At 40.3% G+C, this 24619-nt stretch overlaps 1 protein-coding gene across 3 annotated transcripts in view; it reads left to right on the top strand.

Moving 5' to 3' along the window:
• The window catches only part of LOC122781611 (serine/threonine-protein kinase 32C-like), a 62429-nt gene that overhangs the window by 22727 nt on the left and 15083 nt on the right, over positions 1-24619 (top strand). For all 3 annotated transcript variants that reach the window (XM_044045402.1, XM_044045403.1, XM_044045404.1), the window contains exons 3-4: positions 16901-17052; positions 23732-23905. In XM_044045402.1, the coding sequence (XP_043901337.1) occupies positions 16901-17052; positions 23732-23905 (326 nt within the window). The remainder of the gene's footprint in view (positions 1-16900; positions 17053-23731; positions 23906-24619) is intronic.

The raw sequence follows: 24619 nt of genomic DNA, 5'->3' as shown, positions 1-24619 counted from the left end.
GTTTTGAATATTGATATGCCCTGATTTTGTTTTCTTACATCTTTTTAATGGTAAAATAATGTACAGTCGTGTTTTGGGGTGTTAGTTTCAAACATAAGGCGTTTGACATAAGCTGTTGTCCTGACTAAAAGAGGAAATAACATTCATGTGACAGTTATGCTGAAGGTAATGGTGTAATTTCTTCAAGGGCAATGCATTGTCTTCCACATTGGACAAGAGAAGCCACCTGTTTTATTCAAGACACAAGGGGAAATAGAAATGGTCCTTTTCTGAAGTTGAGATTCCAGTTACCCAACATCTATAAAGCAGTCATGTTCATACTCGTGCTTGCAGAGGCACCCTGATGAAATGTGTCCTTGTTGGAGGTCAGATTGCCTGTGTTATTCTGCCCACTGTGGACTCACTCAGTGGGTTTCTGAATACTTAACAGCATGAGTCTCTAGTTTCCTGCAGATAACACACGAAGCCTGTTTGTATGTATTTGAGCAGTGATGTTGTTGGAATTTAATGTGATGGGTAGTTAATTGGCGTCCATTACAAAACAAAGCAAAGCTACAGTATATTTTAATGTAAATAGGATAGAATCATGAATATTAGTCTACAATTAAACAGGATAAAATAAAACCACAACATTAGGACAGGGTGTGTATGTGTGTAAGAAATGAAATGAAAAGAACAGAAAATAGAATCAGACACACAGAGAGAGATGTATTTATCTCACACGGTAGTACTGTGGACCATGGTGTGTAGTTGTATACATATATGTGTGTATTGTCTTAGTGTGCACTTGTGAAAGTGAGTTTTTGTTCTGTGACTCCTTCTTGCACAGCAGGCAGTCGTGAGGTATGTTGAAGCCGAGAAAGAATGCAGAGGATAATCTTATTCAAAAAAAGCTGTTTGCAAAAGGCAACATCTCTTATTCTGTTCTTCATCCATCTGCCTGTCTCTCACTACCAATATTCCTTTTTCATACACATAAAGAATTAGTGTTGCTATTTTTCTTAAGCACTTTTCTGTCTGTCACTCTTACAACAGAAGAGCCACTTTTTCTGCAATCTTCCCCGGTCTTAAACCCTGTGTAGGCAGTGAGACTTTCCAGATCGCTCATAAACTTGTCACACTGACTAATCTCAAGGCTTCCAGTTATACTGCATAATTTTGGCCGTCCCAGTTAATAATTCACATCTCAATAGCAAGTGCCAAAACTTAAAGTCATCAGTTTAAAAAAAAAAGAAAAAAAAAGGCTGTTCTACTCCAAGTAAGTCCAAAATTGAATTCACAGCCTTGGTGAACAACAAACTAAAATGTCTTCTATGTATGCAAATGTAGACTAATGCCTGAAATGCCTTCAAAGAGTTAAGCATTAGGAGGAAGTCAGGTAACACTTTATAGTATAACACAGCAACAATATGGTGGTATGGTAATATTTGTAATAGGGAAGCAATATTATGGTAATACCATCTTATTTCTATTTTCTTATTTCTGACCTTGACATTTCGTTGTGCAATACCAGTTGTATAATGACAATAAAGATGCTTTCCTTTTTCTTTAAATGAGCTTGGTACTACTACACCTTTATATTATACTCATGTAGCCTATAGTCTCTCTCAAGAACAAGCAATTAACATTTTCTTATTTTAGTATTATCTCGTCATTACAACAATTACCATTGCTATTAGAATAAAAAATTGTCTTTGGCTCATGAATTACAGATGACAAAAAACAAATCTGATTACTCTAAAACCAGAATAAAAGCAAATTACTTAAAAGAACAGTACATTTCAAAATAAGAGTAAAAAAGTAGAGCAGTTCAAGTGAATGTTTGTGGGTTGTGGGTTATCAAGCCGGAATTTGCTTTTGAAATAACCTCATATTACCTCCCTATAATTATTATTACCTCCCTATAACAAAATGATCACACTGAAAATAGTGTGGTGTGAGGGACTGGCTTGATTGTTAAAACACTCAAATTAAGTCAAAGTGGTTTAAACATTTTAGTTGGAGAGGTTGTTGGTGTAGCCAATGGTTTACACTCCTACTTTTCATCAGTGCAGGATTCGCTGCCTCATTTTTCTCCTTTTAATGCATCAGGCCTATTTTCCCTCGTCTGATCCTCTCCCAATTTAAGTCAAGTGTGTTTTGTGCACTTGGCAGCAAAAAAAAAATGTCAGCAAAGCAATACCATTATAAATTAAATACTGCATTTATAATAGTCTCTCTCTACTTTTCTTTCTAGGTGTGGGTGTAGAGGGAAGTTGGGGGCTGGTGTTTTCACAGTAGTGGAGGATATACTGTAGCTAAAACTTTGGAACATTCAGCAGGAATGTTCCAAAGGTGCTTTTCTGTATATGGCCATCCATCCATCCGGATGGCCATATACAGAAAAGCCCCTGAGTTAGGATAATTGTCTGCTGGCCTGTCGCTCCATTGCTCCCCTTCGACCTTATCCCCATGAGTGACACATCTAACCCCCTTTGTCACCCCATCTTCTAATCTGAGGCTGCACAGGGAACTGTCTTGGACAGGTAAACATCTAACCAGAGATAGGAGAGCAAAAAAGGGAGGCAGGTGGAGACAGACAGCAGGGTCAGAGGAAGTGCAGGAGCTCAGCTGGTGTCCTATGCATCTTCATGCCCGGTGCCATTCCAGTGGGAGTAAACCCTCATTAGGACCCAGTGTGATGGACATGGAGAGATAGACTCTCACGGGGACAGACAGAGAGTCTTGAGACTGGAGGCAAAGGGATGAGGGGAAAGAGGAAAGACTGTGACACCCTCATACCAGGGGGAGACGTCAGCATCAGTGGAAAGGTCAACGGATGATGAAGCCTCTGTTGGGTTTTTCTTAGTCCATTAGCCTTGCATGGCTCCTAGGCAACATACGGAGACTCCTCCTGCCTCTAAAGAGTGACAGCCTTGTTCATAATGACTCCCCTCTCATATTTATCTTAGAGCTGCAGGTGTGAAGAGCTCAGATGGTTCCGCACAGTGTAGCTTTGCAGCACAGCACAGCTGCAGTATTGCCCACAGCAACCTATTAGCCTAAAAATGTATGCTCTTCCACTACATTGCACCTCCCTCGGTTTCACAGTGCAAAGCCCCACTGCATAGCCTGTAAAAGAAGCAGTGGCCATATGGATACTATAGCTGCAGGGCCTTGAATGCTGTTTTTGTGACAAGATTTTTATTGGCTAATTCAGTCTTTTATCCTTTTTAAATTCTTTATGGTGGACGCAACAGACACAACAGAAATAAAAAAGGCAGATACATACATGTGTTTTATTTTATGATTTTACCCAGCTATCTCTTTGCAAATAAAATGGCAGTGAATTCAGATCCCAGAGAAAGTACTGTAAGAGGCATTAGTATGCCAACCAAAAAACATTAGGTACATTGTCAGGAATGACAATGGCATCAATGTTCTCAGCCAGAAAGCTGTCACAACCCACTGCAGTGCATCTTTTTTTAATCATCCAAGTATGCCAACGTTTGTCTTTGTACAGATAACACATAACTGCACACATTAATTAGAGAATGTGTCTTGAGTATTTTAGCAATTCCACTAATAATATGGTCAAATGATTCTTTTTTTATCATCATTCCAACCATGTTTCCCCAGAGAATAGCAGGCCTCGCAGTATCCACATGTACTTATACTGTAATATTCTCTAAATTCACTGTCTCTGCGAGCCAAACAAGAGAGGGTTTTGTTCCACCTCCACATTTTTGGTATCTGTGCAGCTCAAAGGACAATGACTTTTAGTATCCAGCCTTTTTATTTATTTTTTTTTAGGATAGGGTTCTAGGCTTTTATTAAAATCTGCCAGTGAACTTTGATGAAATGACTCTCACTTGGTTTTTTTTAAAGTTCAGATAAGAATTCCATCAGCCTGCCAACTCTGTGTCCTTTCATCGTCGGTACAGCTGCCGTAGGCTGGACATCCTGACGGATGAGAGATTTTGGGAGATTTTTATCATTTGAAGATATTTGAAAATTCCACAAATGGATATTTTATGCTTCAATGGCTGCACTTTCTCAGCTTATCAATTGTCCAATCGGAAGCAAGGCAGCTGTCTGTTGGCAAGTGTCAATGAATAGTGTGAAGCACGAGTACGGCACTTTTAAAGACCGTAGAGGGTGGTATATTTGGACTCAGCCCTGTGTATACAGTATGCCACTGGTGTGATTGGTCCGACATTGGTCTCTTTTGTGTCCCACTGTTTTGAGACATAGTGTATTACGCAGTTTCTATTAGGTCTTGACACCAGGAGGTATCAAACCATTATAATGATACAGAACAAGATACCTGATGACAGCTTTCTAAATTCCATCATGCTGATGAATATGGATGAGATGTTCCAATTTAAAAAAAATGTGCACCTTCTGCAAAGTGAAAGAGATTATACTTGAGATAAGCCTTGGGGCACCTTTTGTTTAGTCTCTTTTACATTCCCTGATGCATATAATCCTCATTATGCTCATATTTCACTCCTTCATACATGACTAGCTTCAAAGTCTGTGTAAATTGGAAACATGACACACACTCAAGGCGAGCTTGTTTATACGCAAGTGCTTTGAGAGCAATTAACTGTCATTTGTTGTATTTGTCCAGAATATGTTCAGAGTTGTACATCAGTCAAATCATGTCTGTTTTGTTGAAGGTATTTAGTGTTGTATTTAGAAGTCTGCTTTGCTCTCTTCATCTCAGAGGAAATGTCATAGGTTTTCTTCAGTAATTAAAGCTGAAAGTTAATAATGGATTATAAGCAACAGTTGTACCAGTCCAATACACTGGAGGCTCAAAGTGACTGTGATACATAACAAGTCCAAACCAAAGTTAAATTCAGTGTTTCATCAGTTCAACTCAGTCACAGTTTTGATTAGTTGCAGTCATTGTACTCAAATGTCAGACTAAAACAGACCTTTAGAACTGATCTGTATTCTTATTGTATTGTATTTGATCTGTATTCATTATGAGCAGACACTGATATCGCAAATGCGGTGTTTCCATCATGGTACGGTTTGGTACAGTGAGATGCACATCAGAATCGTATCAAACGACATCAAACGCAACTCAACAGACAATTTTAGGAAGGGCTATTTTAGTACTATTCCTATTGGAAATGCACAAAATATGTACCATTCTAAATTGAAATTGAAACGCTGCACTCGATGGAAACACGGCTTAATTGAAGTGTAATTTTTGGGAGAAAACTCAAACTTGTTGTAAGTCGTAAGTTTTAACAGGAAACCATTGCTCTGAATATTTCCAGCACATTTTATTGAATGTCAGGAGTCGTGGCTTGAGATGATTAAGATACTACCCCTCAGGATAGCCTGTGTTTGTGTATGTCCTGAAATCGTGACGTGACAACATTGACCGTGTCAACATACTGTATCTTGTAAATGGTATAAAATACATTTGTATTTATATGAGATGACTGCCATTCTTGTACTCCAACTCAAAGAAGAGGGAGGACCCTTTCTTCCCTGTTCTGCCAGGCTGATCCATGCTTGTGCTTATTAATGGTCATGCCTGGCCTAATGGTGTATCCTGGAGCTGTGTAAATGGATGGCAGAACTCAGTAAACACTTACATTTTCTGCAGGCTGACAGCAGCCGCCATGGAGCAGAAGACATTCAGTGGAATGAGCCAAATGAAAGAGCAAATTATTCCTACTTCTCCCTAGATGACATGTTCATCAGACCCTGAAAGTGTGTGAAAGTGTTTGCCTTGCTTGCCCCCCTCAAAACACTCTCACTCAAATGCAGCATTATGTGAGTGTGTGTGTGTGTGTGTGTGTGTGTGTGTGTGTGTGTGTGTGTGTGTGTTTGCATGATTTCAGGTTATCCTGCACTTAAACAGCACTTTTCAATCACTGCTGATGATTAGTGCTTGATGCTTAAGTGCTTAACTTTTGGAGATTTTTGTGATTTGATGATGTGTGTGCTGCGCCCTTCATCTGAAAGCGGGCTCTTTCAAGCAATACAATCAGACTTGACTGAGGGAGCGCTGTGTGTATACAGTGGCCACACAGGGGCAAGCGGTGACAAGAAGAGTTCATCCCAACTATCTGCTGAACAACCAGATTTTCCGAGAAGTTAAATTAGTTTGTTTAGTGTTTTCAGTCATACCCCAACCTGTTTGAGGCCATCTCACTTTACTAGGACGATGTTGCTGTTGTCTTTGTGTGTTTTGACATAAAGCAAGTCATTTCCTGTGTGCAGTTGAGAGTTAAGTTGAGCTGAGCTCATAAATGTAATCAGCATCATCTGGACTCATTTGATAATGATTTAAATGTGACGGACATTTGTTTTTACCTATTAAGGTAGCCTATTAAGAGTGGACGTCTGCAGTGGTCACAGTATATATTCACCGACTTTAAGAGGAATAGGAAAAACCCTTTCTTTTCTTTCTCCATTCAGGCAGTGGTCTTCTATCTATTCATGTTTCAAGTTTCTCAGCCAGACGCTTCTGCCCAACTTGGCACTTACCTGACCTAGAAAAAAAGAGAATCCGCTGCTTCCCCACTGAGTCCACTAAATTTACTCTCTTCTCTAACTCTATCTAACTCTTCTCTGCAATCCTCATTGTCCCAGGAGCTTTAGACTTTCTGACAACAATTGATGGGACTGCTAACTATAGCAGAGCAGTGGAGGAGATGTGGAGGAAGAGGAGGGCAGATTGTGAAGGTAAACAACGTGCCGCTATCCTTAGGATTAAACAGTGACGCGTCGCTTTGAAGCACGACATGAAAGAGCTTTTTTTTGTGCATAAGTGATATGTTCCGCTAATATTCATTTAATAAGTGCATGTGTTCAAGAAGCGATAAACACTGAGATTAACCAGAAGGAGGTCTGGATAGACAGAGAAGAGCTTGAGACTAAGGCAGAAAATCTGGGCTGCAGACCTGGATCACTATTTTTTTCTTAAATGTGAAAGATGTAGAGCAGCAAAAAGTGAATTTATTTGCTGCAAATCTGCTGCCTGAAAGGCCTAGTACACAAGGACAGAGGGAATGAGTACAGGTCACCCCCTCTGAAAACATGTAATATTATATAAATACTACCCGATACTTCATGAAGGTGGCCAAGTGGTAAACACGTGTCACAAGTCCTTGTGTCAACCTTTAGGTTTTAAAAATAATTCAGTACATTTTCCTGCACAGTCAAGTTGAGCTATGGTTGGGGCTAAACTATGCCGTTCAATTGAACTACAGTCCTTGTCTCAGTGTACAAACACGAGTGGGGAATCAACTCATTCAGTCTGCTAGGGGTCGAAAGGCCCTTTCAGGTTGTTAGTATTAGTTACCATGTTTCTTCCATCCATCCATCCATCTTCTACCGCTTTATCCTCCAAATTAGGGTTGCGTGGGGGGAGCTGTGCCAATCTCAGCTGACAGTTCCTATTATTTTAGAAATTAAAATGTGGTATAAAGAAAATAATGACTAATTGTGACAAATGTTTAATGAGGCCTGAATGACCAGGCAACAAAAAGAACAAACAATATCAATCTCATATAATAACTTGCCCTCTTCGCTCTCTACCATAAATCTTCTTGCAATGCCTCTAGAAATCACCGTGAGCCCCCGAGGGTGCTGCACAACTTTACAACTTCTGCATTACTTCAGCTTCTGTTGCTGTTCTGTGTCATATCAGCATCCTTCATCAAGACACTGCAGTCTGACCTTAGGTTAACTGTTTACCTGTGACATAAATCTCTTGAGTCTATACAGTCATATATGTGTCATAAAAGCCATGAGTGAGACTGAAGTGGTCGTAGAGGAGTTTTAATATTCCCTCCGTCATATAAGAAATACTTTATTAAAGGACAGTAATGAACTTCCAAGTTGTTTTTTTCCTCTGCTCCAGTACTTTCCACACCTCTAAACTCTGCCACTGCAATTGTTATGTGTCCCTTGGTTAATTAAAGCTGTTCATGTTGAACTCAGTTGAACCACAGAACATATACGTATTAGGAGAATTGTTGCCTCTAAACCAGATAATGTTTTAATTGCACGGATGGAGGAAAGCACCTCTTGAGTTTGATTAAACTACTCAAATAAATGACCTGTTAGACCTAACAATTGGTATTCTTTCGGCAGGCTGGTACTTTTTCTTTTTGTTCCAATGCTCAATGGAATAATTATCCAGTGGCCACTCAAATTAGTATCATCCTGTCATCAGCAACCTTGTAAGAAAGCTGAAGTTGGAGCTGGACCGGTCATCTCACTGGAATATCTAATTAGTCTCATCATCTGCAATAGATGGGTCGCACTAACAGATGGGTCATGTTGAGCCTCAGTGGAATTTGTCCCGGCATATTTAGAAAGAAAAAAGAAATCTGCTGCCGTGTGAGATGTTATTCTGTATATTATAACAATAAAGTGTCTAATTGATAAGATTCATTGCAGCAACATAGTACACTATGTTTTAACACTGTGTGCAATGTGTTTTTGCATCAGTATCCACAATAGCATCATATTTACCCTTTCACTATAGCGGTATGCAATTTATGATTTCCTGTGCAATCTCTGCTGGTCTGCTGAATATGAAATATTGAATTATTAATGAATTACTGTTGCTTATTTAATGGATTATCGCTGCTTCTAAATTAGAGTTTACAAGTAGCTGCTCCCATCACAGGCTATGGAGGACCTTGCACTGTTATTCTGTAATTGCCGATCATATTGCCTCATTAGGGACCATCAAAAGTTTTTAGAACATTTGGGTGAATAACTGTGGCGGCTTTATTTAGCATGGAGGCTATGTTTTGATGTGTTGTTCAGTTGCAGGAACCTGTCTCTGCCTGCCAGGCAGCCTCGGCTGACCCTATGGTGATTAACTTCAGGAAAAACATGCTGAGCTCCTCATTATCAGTGCCATTCTTCTTTCTTGGCTCTGATTAAATAATTATTGCGCTGGGAAAAAAAACAAAAAAACAAAAACAAAACAGCAGCAAAAAAAACAACAACAACAACAAAATAAGTTTGTTTCACACTTCAGAGCTCAGACCTATTAAAAGTGAGCATTGGTGCTGGTGGGATTCGCAGGAGTGTTTTGCTGTGGGCGCCTGATTAGGATGAGACAGAGAGGTGCTGTCATCATCCTTGCCTTTGAATACCTGCACATCAAATGACTTGGCATTTCCAACAATGTCCACAGAGAAATCAGTGCAGGTCGTGCATAACGTTTTCTCTGTGTGCGAGTGCGTGGCCACCTCTGAAAAGCGTTCTGCTGGAGGAGAGCAGGTGCTGTGTGCAGCTGGTGGTCACAGATTACAGCCGGCACTGTGACACCGTCTTTACCTCAGGCCAGCGCTGTCATCGTCCTGTCCGCTGTGTGTGTGGAGATGTAGGTTCTGATGCCAAGCATCAATCCTGGACAGATCCTATATGAGTGGCCCATTTTCATGTTCTATGTTGCATGAGTGGTGCTGAATTTGTCGTCATCTGGAGCGTAATAGTGAGTTTAGTTAGCTGTGTGTAAATACAGCTGGTCAGAACGCTGGTGCACATTCAGAGTCTCTCGTCTCACACAGAAACCCATCGGAATTCAGATAGTTCTATTAAACAATTAAACAAAAAGTGAGCCCAGCAAGCGATGGTTATAAAAGTCCACACCGACACAATAAATAACATAGTGTGCGGACATCTGGTGCCATAAATAGAGTTTATTTATGGCACCAGACTATGACATGAAACCTCTTATTACATGCTATTATTATTATTATTATTATTATTATTACCAACTTTAAATACGTAGTAGTAATAGTACATCTCAACAGCAAACTGCACTGGTTGGACAGAATGAGTTAAAGTGGCTTAACAGCACAAAACTGGTCCGAATACAAGGATAGGTCACAGGTGATTGTGACAGTTGCTTCTGACTCATAACAATCGCAGTGTTTCATTGTTGTGGTCGCTATGGCAGCTCCATTCTTTCTGTGCTAAGATGTCCTGGGGAGGTTGAATATGGAGCTGTGGCAGTTAAAACTAAGAGTAGTCTTTCTATTCTTATTCATCTGTTGTTTTATTGCTACACACTGTGCTGCTGTTTGAATTATAATTTCCCTTATGGGGGATCATCAAAAGTACGTCTTAAGCTAACATTTGAGTCTGCAGATTTGTTCTTCAGTTTGCCGTCTATGGTGTGGAATCAGAAATTCTTCCACACATCGCTTTTCAGATGCTTTGGTTTTGTGATTGTCAGGAGGATAGATTAGTTTGTTTGTTTGTGCCCACATTTTAATTACTTCAAACAGTCTTGTGTGCCTCGAGGCTGTCTCTTCTTGACTTGAACTTCAGTGTGTTTTTAAAGTTAGAGGTTGAACGTCCCCCAATGTCAAACAAATATCCAAATTGGTTAGATATTGACAGCCTTAGCCAAGATATTAAGGGGCTTTAATTTGTCCATTGACCAGCACCTTGACTTCCTTTTGTTGGTTTATTGCTGCTTTTAATGTGAAGTCCAAAACACGTTGGGGTGAATGTGCCCAGTTTATTAGCCGGCTCTCTCCTCAGATGCATCAGCAGCCAGTCAGTGGAGAAATTTGGCAGCATCCATGGACTCTACCCTCGCGTCCACCCTGCTAGTTCGAAAACAAAATGACCTTTATATCTGGCAAATATTCAAAGGCATTTTGAAATCGCTGCTACCAAATTGGAATTCAAAAATGGAAACCTCACCAGCAGTGTGATAGTAATAGGATGGCTCTTGGTGACCATTAGCGTTTTGGAGATAATGTTACAGAATTAATTAGGGACACTTCATTGTCCATTACCGCAGACTGAGCATCACTGGCTGCTCCCCCAGTCTTAAACAGACATGTCACAAAGATGGAAGGAACCTTCCATCTCAATCTTGGTGAAAATGTTTCAATTCATATGCAAATAGTCTGTAAAAATCATTCCGCCTCTTACATCTTACCTCAAAACTGTTGCCTTTTTCTTTTTTTTTTCAAATACAAAACTAGTCAAATGCATTGAATTGCTAATATTCTCTATGAATATATGAATAAATCATTAGTTAAAGGCATCGTTTCACTTCACTGACCGCTCCCTGAGGATTCCAGATAAGACAGTCCCTGTAGGAGACGACTGACAGTGAATTGTCTTTGTTGGTTGAGAAACTCTTCCACACAGCTGTTACAATCATTAGTCGCCGCAATAGAAGCGTTCTATAAATATCTGTGTATAGTGTGATTGATTTGTAATAATAGAAAATAGGATTAGCAAAATATAAAATCAAGGCCTGAGCATGGGAAACTAGTGTGATATTTTAGTTATAAAACTTCCCCTGCTGTCTGGCTGGCTGTAAGGACTCCAGCCTTATCACTTTCTCTCTGCCGCTGGCAGCTGTCTTTAGAGGTACTGGAATGATACCAAGACCTGATTCTGGTTCTTATAGCTGTGCTTTGGGTATCCGCCACTCGGATATATCGGTATTTTAAGTGGTAAAGACTGCCTATTGATTGGCTGTCTGGGCTGAGTTTCACAAGCTTGTTAAAAACATGTCAAATGTATATATTTTGTTGGAAAGACCTGAAAAAGTGCACGACTGTAGCATAAGAAAGCTGTCAAACAAACAAAAATAACTGCAGATAAAATAATCAATAGTCTACGGAGCCCCAGACATGACATTCGGGAAGAAACTTTGTGGCCACAAAATATGAATTTGTGCAATCAAATGACTTATTCTTCACCACAAAATAAGCACATACCACTAATACTGGTATAACTGTGGGTTCCCAGCAACAACTTGGAGAAAAGGGTAAGCAAAAAAATGGGGAAACTGTGACAATGAAGTAAAGTTAGAAAGATATTCACAGATTCAAACTTCGGCGATCAATTATAATTTAAACGAAACATTGTTGAAACACATGCGAGACATTGTTTGAATCATAGCGACGCAGCTACAACCTAATTTTCATCAAAAAATAGCCGTCTTCCGCTCTGTAAATGTAACAGTGGTACTCTACATGATTATACACGGTCCCTGTGCTCCTGTCTCTCTGACGACTGCATGTAAAGATCAATGTAGTTTCTACAGCTCTTTTTGATGAACATGAGGTTGTACATTGTTGTCTACATCAAAATATGTCTTGCATGTGTTTCAGCAATGTTTGGTTTAAATGTTATTGATCACAGAAGTAGCGAAAGCATTGAAGCGGAAGTCTGTGAATGTCTTTCTAACTTTACTTAACTTCTGTAATAATGATTCCTTGCAGTGCCGGGCTTATGAGATTATCTCTGTATAACTCATTCCCAACCTAAAATAAAACTCAATCACACAATAATCTCTGTCCATCTTGCATCTTTAGCCCTCTAATGCCTTTTTTTGCTTAATCAGCAGCACTCAAGGTAATTCATAGGAATGATTATTATTTAGTATTTCGTGGGCATATTATACCTACAGTACCTTATGGTCACAAATTAGAGTTTTGTTCCCTCCATGTTATGTCTGGGGCTCCGTAATAATCTTTCACCACTAGATTGACAAGAATTACAATAAACCTTGGGATTAAATAAAACACATCAGAGTTGTGTGCCTTAATCTGATGTCAGTATCAGATTTGTGCATTCCTATATACAACATTTTGTATCAAGCAAATATTTGGTGACCACCAAGGTGTCGTAATCAAGTCAGTTATTTATAATCTTAGCAACACTAGAAAAATTAAGTAAAGAAAAAACAATGAAACAAGCACCCTTTATAAGACTAATACTTAGATTTTAGTTTCTTGTAATTTGTTGTCACTGTCAGTCATGACCACTGAATAAAACACCCACACAAAGACTGAGAACTTAATGTTCATTCACAGAGAACAACAAAGAAAGGGTTTTCAACTTAGCTTCCTTAAGCTATTAATGCTGACAGTAAAGAGAATGACTTGTTGAATTAGATCTTGGCAGGCTTTGTCACAACAGCTCCTTTTGTGGCATTAACACACTCTGGAGTCGGAATAATTATATTCTTTTTGATCGCGGAGGTACAGCAACCAAAGGAAAGGGCAAAGAGGCAGGAGATTGAAACGCTAGAACTACCTCACAGTGCACATTCCTGCGTTTGAATGGATCTACATGAAAAATTCACAGGATGAGAAGGACATTTATGGGCGATGCCTTAAGAATACTGCTACTAGGAATGTGCATTATGCATATAATAATGATGATAGATAGAATAGAATTTATTTGTTGGTGCCTTTCTTGACACTCAAGGCCACTTTACATACAGTGTAAACATAAAAATAGAATAAAATAGAATAATTAAAGACAATAAAATTTAACTGGAAATGTGGGAAGGAGTCAGTGTTGCAGAGGTCATACATGTTTAACATTATTAACCGTATTTAAAAGAGGATTTTAGGCTTTTTATTAAACATTTGTCCACAGTGTGGATTATTAGTAAACCCTGTTATTTCCAGTTGTCCAAATTGGAATCTGATTTCCTTACTCATGTGCCATGAGTATGAAACTAGAAGTCTCATGGACAGGTTTTTTTTGCCATTTTTTAATCACTGGCCTTCACTCATTTGTTCACGGAAACTTGATAAATGCCGCAAAGTGCACTAACACTTTCATTTGTCTCTCCCAAAAGTTAATTTAACAAGTTTGTTTTGTGATTGCCTGGTTGTGGAGGTGGGCGTGGTTGGCAGTCAGAGCGAGCAGGTGTGACGATGGCTCATGAAAGCAGTCACAGGTGAGCTAATGGACACAGCTGGTGCCACTTAGTAATCAGGCTCTCTCTCCCGTTAATACGCAGCAGCTCGGTGAGAGGGGACTGACTGCTGCACACAGGAAGAAGAGATTGCGGCGTATCTGAGCTCGAGAGTCTGCCGATATTAGTCTGATATAGTCGTTTTAGACCATTTATGAACGATGAACAGCACGTGTGCCGAGTCATTTCAAACACATAATCCTCCAACTGTGTAACAAATATTGTTCTCCCCAAAAGAAGAAATGCCCAAACAAGACTCAGCTAAAGTTATTTTACCGATTTCTACAGTCTGTGCATATTGAAGCATACAATATACAGTATATAGGGTTTGACTTTTTAGTCACCATGTGTGGAGGACTCATGGTGGTAGCAAGACTTGCTACACTTTTCATTTATGCAATAATCTAATAACATTTTTATCTAGGATAAACTGCTTATGTGCATATGTGCAGAGACAACTCTGTGAATCATGTGTTATTAAATTGTTGTATTTGAGCCAAAAAAGAAAACTGTTTGCGAACATATTGGCCCGAATCATTTCCCCCACATATCGGCCATCAGCTGCCTTGATTTTTACAAAAGCCCAGGAGCCTAACGACCTGTGCCTGAGCTCCTGAAAAAGCCGCAGTGCCTCTAAAAATGTTCTTGTTCTCATAAGACGCTGACATGGACAATTGCTTATACATAAATGGGTTAAGGTTGCCTTCCACCAGAAGCTGGTGATTTGTTTTAAACAAGAAAGACCCTGTGGTTTGTGAAATGTTGTTTGCTGGGTGTAAGTGAGTTTATGTGGTCTACCCTTATATCACAGTGTAGAATGGCACAGATTGATCTGGCTGAGAGCAGAGCAAAACTGGGTCTTTGTTGAACTCACTGATGAAGACGGAGAAAAAAAAAACTTGCTCGTAGGCTTGGAGTTTTTTTCTCATAAGAGCGGAAGAAGAGAAATTGGACTGCGGGGTGACTTGAAGTCCAGTGGGTTGATTTTTAGATTTGAACTGGCAAAAAGGAGCATTTTCTGCTGATATGATGCTGATTACTTCAGTTCAAATGCTGAATATACTCCATTCTCACCATTTAATCCCCAGTTTTAAATAGGTTTTCTCAGATCAAATTACTCTGCAATTCACACGGGCTTTGGCTCCAATTGTCAATAGTGGAATAAGACTTCTTCTTTGTCTGCTTCATTTTTGGTAGCAATGGAAATTCCTGTATCATTTCCACACAAGATGCATCCATCTTCCAGCCGTGAATGTTTTTAGCAAACCTTAGTTTATACATCGTATTTTAACAATGCTCACTATTTTTATTTAATCTTACTTCATTTTATCAGCATCTTCAAATCATTCACTAGGTTGAGTTTGAAAGATGTATCAGAGTAAAAGATACCAAATAGGGTCTGTAACATTATCGCTGAGCTTTTTAGCAGGTTCACCTTGGTAAAAAGAAAAGTATCTGTATCATATATCTGTAATATTATAGATACATATAGATAATATTAGTATGAAAAAGGCTTTGGACAGTCTGTTTAATCTGACAATTGAAGTAGGAGGAGGAGCTTGATGTATTTTCATTGCGATGATGAAAATGAAATAAGTAAGGGAAATCTGAAGCGATCCAGATGGAGGAAACTGGAGAGACAGCCAAGACAGACCCGGCACTCATCTGTGAGCTCTGTGCAGGAGGAGAATGCCACAAACACAGGGGTGGACTTGAAAAATAATTCAGACTTGAAATCTGACTCCATCTCCAGCCAAACCGAACAAAACTAGAATTCCAATTAGCCAGGTTACGAAAACACAATCATTTGGGGTGGTTTAATAAGAATACAGAATACACAAAGCATAACACATTCAAAAACTGATAGATGTACTAACTGTAGATTTTCTCATTTCATGAGACAGATGTTGTCCTGAAACCTGGAAAAATCCACTATAGCTGAATCTCCATTAAAGTCATTTTTAAAATGGTATTCCCATAATCACTACATATGCATTTTAGACTCAAAGACTGAACAAATGGGAACATTTCCAGCTCAGATCTGCATCTGATGCAGTACATCACGGCCGGAGTGCTGTATAAAACAACCATCTGTCTGCAGCAGGCCGTTCTGAGGAGACCTGTGCCTCAATGATGACTCAATCCAGCTCAGGTTTTCTGTCTGTAAAGGAAATGTGCCCCACACTCGCGGCACTGCGGGACACATTTAAGGGTCAAAATAGCAGCTTAAATGCCGGATGATGGTGTGAATTATTTTCTGCGAGCGCGTCACATTCACTACATTTGCGCGCACACGAGACGCCAGGTTAGCGGGGGAAATCAAGTTAAGGAGGGGAATCGGAGGCTGCACTTACATGCAGGTGGTCGCTAATCACATTCCGTCTTGACCCCCTTTTTTAAGTGCATTACATGGATGTGTAGCAATGTTTCCTGCTGCAGTTCTACCACAGGGATTGTGCACTCAAAGACAAACAGATTTCTCTTTCTCCACGTAAGGAAATCGAGGTTGCTTTAACTGCATGCCTTGGTATATCCAAGTGTTTGTAATAAAACTGAATGAGTAGAGGTAATTTTAAGGCATGAAAAGAAACGTAAGGAACAGACGAATTAAGGCTGTAATATAGTAGCTCAGATGTCAACTGCAACAACAACAACAATAACAACTTTTACAAATCTGATGATCATGTTCAGAGCAGATCTATGAGCTGTCTGTGGTTGAACAGTAATGTTCCTCTAATGACTCTAACCTCTCTGGCGCCCCATTATTCTGCCTCTGAAATTTTTTTTGCTGCTACTTCCTGACAAAACCGCAAAACTTGTGCTGAATAAGTAATGAGTTCATTTGTTTTTTTTTTTCCACATACTGGACTTCAGTGTGTGCAAATAAAGTTCATTAGAGCTGCCTGGTGTGTCAGCGTTCCATGCTCGGTCATAGGCTTTCTATCCCACTGATCACGTTAATCAACAGCCGAAAGAGCTATTTTGAAAACATAACAGTGTGTGCCTGTGTAGGGCTGAAAATTGGCTTTGGTGCATTAGCTCGTCACCCACCACTTCACTTACACATACAGTAGGTTATGTGCGCATTTGGTAGCAAACGGTGTTACTGTGTGTATGTGCTGCTTATCTAATACGCATTTGCTTAAATGTGCCTCTTTTTTCCTCCTCTCTGTGTTGCAGGTGTGCATCGTGCAGAAGAGGGACACGGAGAAGATGTACGCCATGAAGTACATGAACAAACAGCAGTGCATAGAGAGAGATGAGGTCCGAAACGTCTTTAGAGAGCTTGAGATCCTACAGGAAATTGAACATGTTTTTTTAGTAAATCTCTGGTGACTATCCCATGTTTTTACACTCTCAGTGTAGTCTGCTCTGCCTGTGTCCGTCATACGCTTTGTCCGTCTGCTTATTTTGTGCATTTACCCTCCAAACACTCTTTATATGTACTGTAAGTGCATGTACACTCTGAAGAACTGCTGAAGCCTTAAAATAGATGTGCTCTTTGTAGATATTATGTCCCTGCTATTGCATGCACTTCATTTTCTGCATTTGGCACCGAAGTGAAAAGAAGAAAAAAAAAAGTATTACTTTCATTAAAGTTTGGAACAAGTCTTCCAGAAACCAACAGCTATTAACTTAAGAAACTATTTACACAAGAGATATTTTAGGGATATTCATTTTGAGTCGGAGCCCATGAAGCACACATTTGATAATTACTGCAGTTTGAAATGACCTTACTCTTCCCTTGAGTCTAATATGTGGGTGAATGGAGGCTGCTTTCATTATTCAATGCTCATCTCCAAGTGGGACACATTTCTAAATGTAATTGGGGACCTGGCACGGCATTCACGGCATATTACACAAAGCACTTTACTCGTCTGTAATTGGTAGAGTGATAGTGCACGTGTCTGTCTTCTCTAAGCAAACGCTGCCAGAATATTCATGCGTTCCATGATAGATCGATTATGTAAAGACTGAGTTGATGATTCCATACAAAGAGCCGTGTACTGGGCTCACTCCCTCTTCAAGTTGTGAATGATGTAAGTTGAATCTAAAGGGTATTTTTTGCCTGATGGCAAACCCACTCAACTAGTATAAACTAAGGGTAGTTTAATGAGTGTACAGTAGCAGGCTTGTGTATTTTTTATAATATAATTCCCCACAGGACTATATGGCAGCAAAAGCTTTCTGTGTTCTTGTTTTTGCGAGTGCTGTGCTGTGCTGCTCTTCTCTCACTCTTTCTCTGAACGTCTGCATACTCTGTTCCAAACGCCAATTAGAGACAAAGATGCTAAACTGTGTTGTCGCAGATATTTATAAGTCAGGTTCAGTGAAATGGACAGGTCCATCTCTGTGGGAACACATAGGAAACTTGATGTTAGTCAGCCTCCTTTATCCCAAAGTTGTAATGGTCTTTGTCTGGATAAACCACATGTGCTCAGATTAGACCATTGTAAGATTATAACACTTGTAATTCTAAGGCTCATTTACATGTCAAGGATTTGCAGTGGGTGTAGATTAGACTATAGAGATTATTATCTTCAGACTTGATGAGAAGGGTATGAAGGGTTTGAGCCAAGAAAGAAATGATTATCTTATAAAGCAGATATAATTAATCAAGTATAGGGGATTTATTTCCACATTCTAGAAGTGGAGTGCTTATATCTAAAAAGAACAATAAGGATAATGATCTGGGTTTTGTTGGTGGAAGTATTTGCTCAAGGAAAACTCTCTAAGTTTTTGTAGTTTTAATTATGAAAGACAGAACAATTCTTGTCTAAATTCTTGTTAAACTGCAGAAGTGAAAAACTTAACCTTTAGGCAGCTGATGACCCTTATAAAAAGCAAAGGAAAGTAAACCTGTGTCACAAATAAAGCTTCACAGTGAGGGGTGCAGGAGGGAATGGTACATTCTAAAAGTGGGAGGTGCCATTGCCATCGGAACGTGTTACGAGACAGCGATGCCACCTACAACCTGCAGTTGTTTTATGGGTCGGTTGATGTTGAACGCACATAGTCTGACCTAGATGGTTTTGAAATGTAACACTCACCAGAGATAGTAATGAAAGTTGCTTTGTTGACTTACTTGCTCTAGAATACTTTTTTTTCCTCCCTATTTTGCAAACATAGTGTGATTTGTCCAGTTTTTTTTTTTTTTTTATCAAGTTACTAGATTCATCCAGGGCTGCTCCAAAAATCCTCCACAGGGACTACAGTCCTCCCATGTGGATCCTTCTCTGTGCACAAAAAAATGTATTTCAAGGAAAGTTTTGGATTTTCTCCTTAAGCCGGAGAGAAGGGAACACACACAGTGAGCGATGAAGGAAATCAATTTATAGCCCGAGTGTTTGTTGTTTCTGACCCAGTTTACGCTGACAGTTTGTGAGCACCTGTGCATGACAGCATTGTTATGTGTTGCATGTGTGTGTGCATGGAACAAAGCTGCTACTTGAGACAGATGCTGGTAAAGTCAGGCAGGTAAATAGGACAAATGAAAATGATGTGTCATCGTTCCATCATGTCTGTTACTGTATAACAACTGGGTTTCCTAATTGGTTAATTGTGTACTTCAGTCACACTATCGAGATCTGGATCCTAGCATTCTGGAACCTCGGTACATTATTGATAGATGTGCAATAGGCCAGCTGGATTTTGTTGGGGATTGCCTTTTCTTAAAAGCAAACTACAACAACAAGTAGCAGCTTTGATAAGGCTTCACAGGAGGGTTTTATTGATACAATGCTAGGATTAAACCAAAGAGACAGTTTTTCCCTCAGTCAGAGAGAGAAAGCAGGAAAATACACCAAATAGCTGACAGAGGAATTAATGAAACCTGCAGCCACAAGGAAGGAGGTATCAAGTGGGAGATAAGGTGTGCTCAACACAGCACAAAGAAAGTATTTGGCCTTGATTTTGTTTTGTCTAAAAAGGTGCAGACTAGGTGGATTTGTAAGGGTTTCAGTCTCCTTTTACCTGACATTATTCTCTGTGTCAAAGCAGGGTTTTGCTTTCAGTCAGACATCCTGAATTCTGCTGTGATTTCTTTTTTTTTTCTTTTTTTAGTCTCTAAAGAAGTTCATTAGGAAGCATGTGAAAGCACACACTGAATCCCATCAGCTGGGTAAAGGCTGCTCTAAGCTGAGCGGATGTCAGGTTTGCAGCCCACGATAATTGCTGTGACCATTCCCTCTCTGTATGGATACGGTGTGTAGGAGTCCAGGGTACATGGATTTACCTTGGAGGAGGAAAAATGAACCGTCGTTTGCTGCACACACACAAGATGCTCACAAACCCTTGTAAGGATTTGTGACACAGGAGAAAACACTGGCTTCTTTAGCAGTACCAAAGGAGGCATTACATCTTCCTACCAAGATGCAGTGAGTAACAAGCATAAGGGCAGAGCAATGAATTTGATCCTCTGGTCTATAGAGTATAGTACATCATTGTGAAACTAAGATTGTGAAGTGTTACATCACAAGACATCATTCTCCAACACAGTCACCGATTCCCTTTCAGGGCTCAGAGACTTGACAGTGAATCATCACCAAACAGACACTGCCACAGTGCTGTTGAGGGTTATCGCAGCAACTGTCCTCCCTTGGGATAATCTTGAAGGATTTTAAAGGTTTAAAAACCAGAACAGGGATGAGTCATCTGGGGAAAGAGTGTGTGGTGTGGTCTTCTTACAGTCCATCCGTTCATCAGAGTCAGAAATCGAGTGAGCAGAGTTGTGAGGATGGATGTGCTATGTCCTGTTCAGCCTCCATTAGGAATATTGATTTTAGGACGGAATGGAACAAGGCCTTTGGAGACTGTAGAACAAATTAGCCTCTACTCTCCGAGTCAGCAGTTATAACAAGCCCTATGAGGGGGCTTAGCTTTAAATCATCCTCATAAAAGGCGAAATATGGGATGATTCCCAAAAAGTACAGGCGTCCGTTTCTCTGATACAGATTTAAGCATCCGCATATATTTTTTTTTACCCTGGACTTGTGTTCTTCAAGGACTTTTAGCAAAAGTGCCCCATAAACCACTTTTAGAGAACTTTTTTGTAGGGCATTACGTCCAAAGTGCACCTTGTGAAATCAGGCCAGCAAAGGTGCTGTGTCTTAAGGCAAGTGCGTGAAGGTTGGCTTAAAGGAGAGGCAGCATTCACTCACACCATTGTCGCAGGAATCCTCTGAGAAGCACGTGAATGTCTTGTGATTGAGTCGCGCAGCCAACTTCAACTAGCCCATCTCGCTCATCAACTGTATCTAGGCCACTGAAACTTTGTAGAACAACAGAATCACAGTTTCCCTTTCACGTTTTCCTCCAAAACTGTTCTCCTCTTTCACTGCCCCCTTATTTTCCTCCTCCCTCCCTGCCTCCCTGGGCTCATTTGTCACAGTGGCCTTATTATTTCAGCCTGTTACTTGTACTCCTTCCAGCCGGCTAACCTTCCTCTCATAGTCGCTGACTGTCGCAGCCTTGCGCAGTCCTGGCCTTTCCACATGGCCTGCTCCTGGTTTTGGACAGTAAAAGTTCTTTACAGAGTCCAGATTACTGCCGGACATTCATCTGAGCTCATTACAAAGCACTGCTGTGCTCATTTTTCACTATCAACAGCAGCAGAGGACACAGAAAATGAATTGAAATTAGTGGTAAAACATGTTTTGACCCAGTTACCAGCGTTACACGCTGTAGCGAGTGACAGCCCATAGAAACTTGAGTGCTTGATTGGAAGTATGATGTGTGAAGGAGGAGAAAAGGGAGCTGGAGATGAGACATTCAAAACTAGGCAATTTTCTCACAACTGCACTCTGTAATTGCTTTACGTGGGCACGCTTGTCAGATTTGCGCTGTCAGAAAATCTCGAAAATTGTCAGACAATGATCTGTCAAAACCTCTGTGATGAAACATACATTATTACCTCCACAACCTGCTATTACTGCGACCAAGACCAGAATAAGTGTCAGAGTGATTAGAGCATAATGTCCCCGCAAAGCTCTTTATGACCGACCAGGTGATATGTTTTCCTTATTCAGAGCCCCAGCACGGTCATTTGAATGTGGCATCGCACACTTTCTTAATATGTGTCTGAACATGCGTGGAGAGATGTAAACTATCTTTCAACTCTAGGGTCGTTTACCTCATCCTTGTCACTTTTACTTTTACTCTCTTGGGTAAGTGGGGAAGGACTGCTGATTAGGCAGCGGCGTCTTTTGTGTCATTTTTTGGACTTGTCACATTCTTGGGGCTTAACATTGTGTTTACTTGGAACAAAGCACTCAAAATTAGGTTCTTCACGTTCCCATCTGGAGTCATAAAGTTGCCAGTGCTTATCATCACTAAAGCTTTCATATGCCCCTGTTGTCGTCCCCTGTCACCTCAGCGTAATCGGCACAGAAGTGACAACCAGACCGAGCTGCTGCGGTTTGTCTCTGAGGAGCCTGGATAGTTTGGTGGTGGTTTGGGAAGAACTGTTGGAATAACTGAGATAGCGACTGCTGCCTCAATGGAAGCTCGTATGTCTACTGGATACCAGGAATCAGACTGTGACAATGAGGTGATAAAAAGGTGACAGTGAGGATTCCCTGCCAACAGCAAACAACATCCTGGAGCCAGCCATCTGCTGAGGCTGCCATGTGTTTTTTTTTTTTTTACACTGTAGCTGATCTGTGAAGGGTCAGTGCTTGGTTTACTGTGTCTGCTGTTGGAGGCTCTACTGCCATTTTCTGTTGGGTACATTCTACAGAACTGTCTCGTGGCAAGGGAGGCAGGGTTTCTCATGAGAAATATCTTGAGGAATACAAAGCCAAACCTTGGTATTCATAATGCAGTAAGGCTTAACATAATAATGCATCAGGGAAAAGTCACAAGCGTGCCTTTTTGCCCATTATCTATCCCAGAAGCATTTCAGTAAAGTTTTAGGGGCCAAGGGAATTGCCTGCTTTGCCTAACTTGCTCTTGTGATACTCTGTCATATTAAAAGTCAGAGCCAGTTCACCGATCAACCTACACAGTGTCTTATGAGAAGCAGAAAACCCAGCTGTACTTAAAATGGGTTTTTATACTCTGTGGCAGAACCACCAATCTGTGGATAAGATGAAATGGTTTTCTCTCTGCTGCACACACGGTCTCCATTGCACACATAAGGAGGCAGGAAATTGCACCGCAACAGGACCAATCAGAATGTCCCCCTGAGTGTTTGGGGGCCAAGCCTGAGGATACAGAGAGAACCTGCAGCAACAGAGAGAAGTAATGCCATCACAGTATCAGACCTTTAATGAGAAAGTAAAGATTTGGCTGAGACGAAGCCCCGTTAAACTGTGAGAAAGAAATCGCTGGGGCTCAGTTTGTTTCCCCTCCTCCGTTCCATAGGGGGCCTATTAAAGTGTTATTTTGCCTTTGTTTTCTGAGATGAAAACATAGATTTCGTTCAAAACCTGTTCTGCTCACCCGTGTGGCTAATGTTGTGTTCAGTGACTGGAGCGTCAAGTGTATTACTGCAGGGGTGTGCTTTTAATTTGACGTCAGTAAGCCTGACTGACATCAGTGGTCCTTGAGCAGCCTTCAGTTAAGTTACATTGAGGACAGAAACCACTTCCTCTTTTCCTGCTCCCTCTTTGAAATCGGTGGGATAATGATTAGCGTTACTATGACAGGACAGTGAGTATGTGTCGGTGTCTTTCGTCGAAACAGAAACTGATCCAAGCATGCATTGATGTGCACACAAATGCATTATGCATAAGGGGTTGCAGATTTGTTTTGCAAGGCATGATTTTTTCCCCGTGCTCCTGCACAGATGTGGACTTCTGCCATGTTCGTCTGTGTGAGCTTTGCATTTGTGATGTCGCCGATGTATGCGCTGCATGCGAAAGGCATACAAGCAGCCTCATCACTGCCGTGTTCTTTGTGTTCTCAGTTCTTGTCCTATTTGTGTATGTGGTTTTTTTTCTTCTCCTCCACACTAGACAGTGACTGAGCCCTGTGTGTGTGTGTGTGTGTGTGTGTCCCAACTGGTCCCAGGTACTCATTTCAGGATGAGGAGGACATGTTCATGGTGGTGGACCTCCTGCTGGGAGGAGACCTTCGTTACCACCTGCAACAGAGCGTTCAGTTCAGCGAGGACGCGATCAAACTCTACCTCTGTGAGATGACACTGGCACTGGACTATCTGCAGAGCCAACACATCATCCATAGGTACAGGCTCGTCTTTTTTTGCTTCTTTCAACTTTAATTTCTTTAACTTTGAGACATGAACAACACATGAATTAGAACTCTTTATATGACGGTGATTGCAGTTATTGTGTTTGAATTCCTTACTTTCTTATTGAACAGACTAGAATAGAACATTATATTTGTCACTCCGTAAATACATACATATACATGATTTAGAGCAATAAAAGGTCTCTCAATATTATGCCATAGGTGCATTTATACCAACAGGGTTAGCAGTTAATCTTAAATTGGACATGTTGATGTGTTGTTCATGAGGGAGAGAGTACAATAATGACTTAATGTTTATGAATAATATAACTATGATCATTTATGTATTAAGTTCATTTTCACGATAAAGGCATACATTTGCGTTCATGTGGATTCATGTTTATGTCGACCTAAGGAATAATATTGCATTTTACTGCTTTAACAGGCTGCAACACTGCCTATGCCAGAGGAACACATTATATTGTGTTATGTGGGCGAATAGACATAAAATGTGCAAAGAATGGAAACAACGCTCGTCATCAAACTGTAAATGACATCCTTGGTAGTTACTTATTTGATGTACACTCTCAGTAAAACTAGTTTGACACAACAGACATCTTAATTTATGGGTATCTACTAAATACAATCAGAAAATCAGAGAGGAGATACCTTGCACACATTATGGATACATCAATGTAAGTATTTGTG

This window comes from Solea senegalensis, linkage group LG15 (genome assembly GCF_019176455.1).
Source record: "Solea senegalensis isolate Sse05_10M linkage group LG15, IFAPA_SoseM_1, whole genome shotgun sequence".
Classification (NCBI taxonomy): Eukaryota; Metazoa; Chordata; class Actinopteri; order Pleuronectiformes; family Soleidae; genus Solea; species Solea senegalensis.
This window is presented reverse-complemented; position numbering and strand designations above follow the sequence as displayed.